The sequence below is a fragment of the Leiobunum rupestre genome, chromosome 11, assembly GCF_980474605.1.
Source record: "Leiobunum rupestre chromosome 11, qqLeiRupe1.1.hap1, whole genome shotgun sequence".
Classification (NCBI taxonomy): Eukaryota; Metazoa; Arthropoda; class Arachnida; order Opiliones; family Sclerosomatidae; genus Leiobunum; species Leiobunum rupestre.
In genome coordinates, this window is record NC_143394.1 from 28453394 (window position 1) to 28460169 (window position 6776).

General features: G+C 35.6%; 2 protein-coding genes across 2 annotated transcripts; one reads left to right on the forward strand and one right to left on the reverse strand.

Moving 5' to 3' along the window:
• Window positions 1-6: 6 nt before the first annotated feature.
• Window positions 7-2049, forward strand: LOC149922142 (pentatricopeptide repeat-containing protein 2, mitochondrial-like). The gene is made up of 10 exons (XM_090162100.1): window positions 7-206; window positions 404-502; window positions 559-700; window positions 759-876; window positions 938-1117; window positions 1182-1295; window positions 1352-1426; window positions 1486-1599; window positions 1667-1838; window positions 1900-2049. The coding sequence occupies exons 1-10, from the start codon at window positions 107-109 to the stop codon at window positions 2028-2030; spliced, it is 1245 nt and encodes a 414-aa protein (XP_090018226.1). The 5' UTR covers window positions 7-106; the 3' UTR covers window positions 2031-2049.
• A 171-nt stretch (window positions 2050-2220) lies between these two features.
• Window positions 2221-3398, reverse strand: LOC149922143 (peptidyl-prolyl cis-trans isomerase B). Its single transcript, XM_090162101.1, has 5 exons — window positions 3161-3398; window positions 2973-3095; window positions 2834-2902; window positions 2539-2763; window positions 2221-2479 (listed from the first exon to the last, which is right to left on the reverse strand). The coding sequence occupies exons 1-5, from the start codon at window positions 3275-3277 to the stop codon at window positions 2345-2347; spliced, it is 669 nt and encodes a 222-aa protein (XP_090018227.1). The 5' UTR covers window positions 3278-3398; the 3' UTR covers window positions 2221-2344.
• Between the last annotated feature and the right edge of the window lie 3378 nt (window positions 3399-6776).

A 6776-nucleotide genomic window follows, 5' to 3' on the forward strand; every position in this document is an offset into this window, starting at 1 on the left:
GACATTGAAAAGGTAGTTTTTTTATAATTTAAAGTACAATTAAAAAAGGCTATGTTATGACAAAAATTTGACAACACTGTTTTTTTTACCCGTACAAAACGAAAAAATGGCGGCGTTCTTCTTCACCCATGTGAGCGGTACCGGAAAGAAAATTATTTCTAGCAAATTATTAACAAATTATTATAATAGTTCGCTAATAACGAATAGTAAGTTTTACATTTAAGATCTATTTTATAGCCTATAACAAAGGTGGTATAAAGATAAAATAATTTACTGGTAGCGTGAACCGGTTGGGAATGAATAAAGGTTGGCTTCTCTGTAGAGCCGATCGTTATTTCTTTTAGAATTACATTATTTCTTATTTATTTAAGTTTGGTTTATGTCGCACCTTTTTTTTTTTAAGGTTTTTCGCTACGATACTTATACTCGGCACAATTTTTGGGAATTGATAAGTTTACAGAGCACCGTGAAAGAGTCTCAAATCAGTTTGGAAGTTTAAAACGTATGTTTACTTTTATCAGTTACTGAATTAAAATTATTAATTTACAAATTTTGCAGAAAAATTCTGTAATCGTATGAAAGAAAACTTAAAACTTGATGGTCAACAGAATCTAGTTTTCACGGAAGACTTAAAAAATATGGTTTATCTTGCTGAAAACCAACCGGAAGATTTAGAAATATGTTTAAAAATGATGAAAAAGTGAATAGATTTAATTTTAACACAAATTCAAATATTATAATTTCCTTAAAATATTCAGATTCAACCTTCAAAATAAAGAGCTCCGCTTTGGAACTTTTGTATTTGGACCAGTTGCAATGCGTTTATTTCATTATATGGAAAAACCTGATCTTGTAATACAAGCATTACAAGATGAAGTACGAAAAGCCTGCATAACATGCCAATATGCACAAATAACTAATTGAATTTCAATTATAGGAATTGTTAGGTTTTTTTGACCAAGTTACGTCCTACCATATTGCTTTAGATTTGTTGTACGACAAAGAGATGTACGATGATATGCTTAAAATATTCGAGTCCATGCAGGAAAGGCAACTATATGGGACTAAATATCCACGCGAATGCGTGGTTTTGGCATTAGCAGCTTGTTACAAATTAGTAAGATTGAAATTTGGGAAATTTATGGTTCATTAATAACGACATTTTTATTTTACACACGCAGAATACTTCAGAATCATACAAAACATGTATGGGAATAGTCAGAGGAGCCAGGGAAGTAGGCGCTACTGTTGTAAGACGGGGTTTGACAATAGCCGCAGCCTTATGTCTGAAACAGGCAAGTACGAAATATCGCCAGAAGACTTAGTAAAATTATAAAGATAATTTTTATAGAACGACGCTAAGAATGCCATGGAAATTCTGGCACTTATACCACAGTCCAACTACATAACTGTCCGAAATTTAAAAGTAAAAATATATTTAGAAAAAATCAATTTTAAATCATTATATTTCATCATTTCATCTAGCTATTAACCTTAGCGGAATTGGACCGCATAGATGACATTTTTCCAATTCTAAGGGCCATTGTAAATAGGGACCGACCAAAAATAGGCAACGCCCATGAAATATGCCAATCGACAGTATGTCTCAAGTTGTGGGTCTCTAAAGTTTCTAGAGTTTCAGTACTTAAGATGTTGGCTTTTTTAGCTTGATATTCTTCAAAAGAAAGTCGATGCGGAAGGAGATAAAGAAATGATTCATATTTTTGAACAAGTGTGTCGTGCTTTGCGGGAAAACAATCACATAACCGAAGTATCAATTGAGGAGTTATTGTTTGCTACGATCAATTCCAAAATAATTAGAGACACTAGTTTTCAAGGTAATAATAGCGTCCTTCATTTTTAATCTTCAGTTATTTATTGTTTTTGTATTAATTTCAGGTGGGGAAAGCAGTTACGCTAGGAGACAATTTGGCAGACCTCAAGGTTCAAATTATTCGGGCATGTCTGGAAGGCAAACCCCCCAATTTACTTCGCAACGAAGGCAGGGGTTAAGGGACATGGAAGAATAAACTATTAAATGAAATAGAATAGTCCGTGTATAGTTTTTCCTTTTTCCCAAAGCCATTTTCATATATTTCTCATTATTTTTGGGCCATTTCATAGCTAAAAGAGTAAGTTAAAATTGCTAGTTTTTTTGAAATGGCAGAGATCTCGTCATCTTGTGGAAATGTCATTAATTTATAATAAAAACTTCATCTCTATTGTTAAAGTAACTTTTATTTATTTAGGTAGAAAAACACACACTAGGATTGCAAAAAGTTACCCAAAATAAAGGTTTTTTGGCAAAAAAAACGGAATGTACGCGTAAGTCCGATGAAGAATTTTATTCAGTAGCGTCGGTTTTAGCCACGGCAAAAGGCTTATCAACAGCTATAATACCACAGTCAGCTATAACAATATCTTTGGATGGACGGTCACGGCCATCAGTTTGAGCACTTTCTATTTTTCGCACCAGATCCTTATATGGAAATTTTTTTAATATCCAACAAATGTAAAATAAACAAATCTAGAGCTTACCATTCCCTTAAGAACTTTTCCAAATACAACGTGTCTGCCATCTAACCAGCCAGTGGCTTTGAGGGTAATAAAAAACTGGGAGCCATTTGTATTTTTGCCAGCATTGGCCATAGAAACCCACCCAGCCCCATAATGTTTTAACTTAAAGTTTTCATCTTCAAATCTGTTGCCATAAATACTAACACCTCCAGTTCCATCACCATTCGTAAAATCACCTCCTTGTATCTAATTCAATGATAACCAAGTTAAACAATGTTGGACACTTGTAATTAATATACTTTCTAAGATTACCTACCATGAAATCTTTGATAATTCTATGGAAAATACTTCCTTTATAACCTACAAGTTTACCATCGTCTTTGGCCTAAAATGGTTTTTAATTTTTCTATCAATACAGAGGAATTTTTGTTTTGTTTTTAAATTAAATAACATACCTCCGTTTCATGTTTTGTTGCCAATTCAACAAAGTTTTTTACAGTTTTTGGTACAGTTTTTCCAAAAAGGCCTATTTCTATCCTTCCAATCGCTTCATCACCAATTTTAATATCGAAGAATACCTTGAAAACCACGCTTTCGTCAGGTAAATTGCATAATTAGTAAAGAACGCCAACAGTTAAATTACCTTATCCGTGACTTTGGGGCCTTTGGGCTTCGTTTCAGCAAATGTTAAACCGAAAACGGCGCATAAAACAATAACTACGAGAATTAAAAAGCCTAAAGCGCATCGTTTACGCGGCATGTTCTTTAAATTATATATCGTAGACTTAAATCTAGCAATGATTATTCTAAATATTTAAAATATAATGCCGGCTTTTAATAAGAAAAACACGAAATTTCACTCGCAAAACGCGAAGACAAATTCGTGTAATTTTCCCATTGGTCATAAATTTCCAAAGAAACAGAAATATAGAGAAAGTGGCTCCATCCTTGGACTGAATAGATATTTCATCAATACGATAATTGTGGCGGCAAAAACCAAATAAAGAATGAGTGTACCACAAACTGGGAATTATAATGTATAGAAACAAAAACATCGGGGGTGGGCTACCGCCTACTTTTCATTTTACTGGGGGAGGCATAAAACGACTTGAGAAAGACCCCAAATCAGTGGATGGAACTTTATTAGTAAAAATTAATAAAAACTAACTATGCACTGAAATGCAGTTAAATTACGCGAAAAGGTAGAAAAATCGATGATAAAAAGATGGCAAAAAAGCTAAACACTAACAAATTGAAAGTAATGATAAAACTTACGAAATACTCGGACCAATAGTTCTTCGAGTCAAAAACCAATTAAACTGGTATTAAAATGGCCAGAATTTCCAGCGGTAGACCGGTTTCACCCTAATTCATCAGTACCGTGCATGTAATCTGGCTTACGACTAACTAAAACAAAAAGAGAAGCTAACCCTAAAAATTAAAAATTTCAAACGCGTTGCGTAGCAACGGAAAGTTAAATAGGGGATATAGAGTAATATCGGCATGACGTACGTCAACGTCACCCATGATTTTTCCTTAAGATAAAAAAACTGCCCTCAAAATGGTAGCCATAGCCCAAAGCTACATGTTGTCAGAATTTATAGCCCGCTGTACCGGTAAAACAAGAAACCACACCAGCGGAGGCCTATCATCAGAATGCCCTACGCCAGCGCGATACTACTCTATTGGTGGTGTATTTTAATGTTTAGGGTTAATCTGCCTCTGGCCTCAGTAGGGACTTGTCAATGTTTGAGGCCCATTCAAAACAACTTATTTGTGTGACAGTAGTTGAAGTTTAAATATCATAGCGCCGCTGTTGATAAAAATACCACTCTTTTCAGACTTAGATGATAATGTCAAATCAATCTCTTCCACGTTGTTGAAAACACTATAGGAAAGCTGTCTAGATGTAAGAAACTGTGTGTGTGTTTTTTTAATATTTAATTTCTGTCTGGCGATAAAATTTCAATATTTGGTTTGAAAACTTTGCATTGAAATTTATTAAACAGTTCGAATCGATTTTCACAGATGAAATTATATTGATTTCCCGATCGATCGCAAATTTTTACAAATTGAATTGAAAAGGATTGGGCGGTCCATGACCACGAGGCACGGTTCTAGAAAATTAATCTTAGGTGGGCCCATACTGCAGGAAATAATAGGGGGTGGGGGAGGAAATCGAATGGAAGTTTATATAAATCGTAAATTTTTGTTTGGGCACGGGTCCCTTGGGCCATCCTCTAGAACCGCGCCAGGAACCATGGATATCGCGGTTAGACATGGGTCGAATGGCTCCGTGAAACTAAAAAAGGTTGGCAGTTTGGCGAAAAGTACATGATGACTTAGAGGGCCATAGACTGACATTAGCAAAATCAAGTTATACAGGGTGTTTCAGTGGGTTATTCAAAAATTTGAAGGAGTTATAGAGAAGTATGCCTGTTTTTTTCCCATTTTCCTACGGTGAGTTAAAAGAGCGCCAGAGAGCTTCAAAGTGTGGCCTACTATATATAATATAATATATAATATATAATTAATATATATTTGCTAAATTATCGGGTAGCAACCATATATTGATCAAAACAACAAATGAAATTTTGAAATAGAAAACTCGTAGGTAAAAAATATAACACCAAAATAATTACGTAGCCATAAAAATGGTTTCAATTAACAGGTAAATTTATTGCAAATCAAATACAAGGCATAATACTGAACTGTGTTTATTATTGCACAATATAAATCGAATCTCATTTTAACAATTCACACAAACTAAAGAGACTGGAATTGGCTCTGAATATGAAAAACAAAGATGGCTGATAAAAATATTTTTTTAAATAGCTAAACTGCATTGAAGTACCGTAAAAATAAACCTTTAAGGTTAAATGGTACACAATGTTAAAATAAAAAATAATGAAATTGATAACGATCAGAAAATTTGTAATCTACATGAAAACACGATGTCACGAACATCCCCAATGCGTTAAGAATATCGATAAAAGTCATTAATATGCCTTATCGATTGTGTTTTCCATTTCTTTTCCATTCCTGACGGTGTGAGGGACAGATAAAACCAAATTTCTGGGGTCCCGAGTACAAAATTGATATAAAATAATATCTTAAATTATCTTCAATGTCGGAGATCAACCTGCCCACCGCCCACGCTACAGGCTAGATGGATCAGCTATGCAAGTCGTCGCCACCAAGAAGTACCTCGAGGTAACGATTACTGATACCCTTGAGTGGAACACACATTCCAATCGGCTCGTGCCATGGGCTTCGTCAGGCGTCAACTCGTCCATTTCTCTTTCTCTACCAAAAACCTCACTGTGAAAGCGTACGTCATGCCAGATTATCCACATCTGGTCATGCCTATTCTCGAATACTGTTCGGTGGTATGGTATCGAGTCAACAGAAGAATTTACTCTGTTGAGCTGGTCCATTGGGGTTTTCTTGGAGCATTAGTATAACTCGGATCTTGACAAACTAAAGGTGGGACACTTTAGCCACCCGGCGCCACCTTAAATAGAGCACCTGAGTCAACAGAATCATCCACCGAAACAGTGGTGATTTAAGCGCCCTATCAACTACCATCACGGATTCTTCAGGCCTCTCTCATTCTACCTGGCTTCCAGCACTCCTTCCTGCCCTTGTCCGTCCGCGACTGGAAATCTCTTCCTGAATGGGGAAATAACTTACAATGTACGATATACAGGGTGTTTCAAAAGGTTATGCAAAATTTTAAGGAGTTGTAAGGGGTGAGTTGAGAAGTATGCCTGTTTTTTCCCATTTTCCTACGATGAGTTAAAAGAGCGCCAGAGAGATTCAAAGCAGCAGGGAAATACGAACATTATTCGTCTGGACGTGATGGGTCTCCGTCCTTTTGTCAGGCGCACAAAGAATTAAAGAACTAAGTATCTATCTCGCTATTCCTCCTTAGTTTAAAATGCGTAACATCCTTTCTGTGGCAATAGCTAAAGAAATAACTTCACGGGAATGGACTGACTAATACGGACGTAATAGTCTTTGTTGACTAGCCTGTAGTACAGTCAGAATTAAAAGTTTTATAACTTCTTAGCCTTGAATTGTTAACGCGCACGCTAGTAGGAAAAATTTAAAAAGCTCATTCATGAATGCACTAACGAGGAGACTACCCGAGGTGATAATCAGCGATTTTGTGGAAACTAGGTGGGTATGTAGACCTTATGGTAACATGAAATTTCACCAAGGGAAAAGTTGCAATGGGCATTAGTTTTGCCATGGCA

Coding starts and splice junctions, on each gene's coding strand:
- LOC149922142 (XM_090162100.1), top strand. CDS start 107: ATGGCGGCGTTCTTCTTCACCCATGTGAGCGGTACCGGAAAGAAAATT. Junction 207..403: donor TAGTTCGCTAATAACGAATA/GTAAGTTTTACA, acceptor TTTTTTTTTAAG/GTTTTTCGCTACGATACTTA. Junction 1,600..1,666: donor ATGAAATATGCCAATCGACA/GTATGTCTCAAG, acceptor TGGCTTTTTTAG/CTTGATATTCTTCAAAAGAA.
- LOC149922143 (XM_090162101.1), bottom strand. CDS start 3,277: ATGCCGCGTAAACGATGCGCTTTAGGCTTTTTAATTCTCGTAGTTATT. Junction 2,764..2,833: donor GAATTATCAAAGATTTCATG/GTAGGTAATCTT, acceptor TCATTGAATTAG/ATACAAGGAGGTGATTTTAC. Junction 2,480..2,538: donor GAAAAGTTCTTAAGGGAATG/GTAAGCTCTAGA, acceptor TTTCCATATAAG/GATCTGGTGCGAAAAATAGA.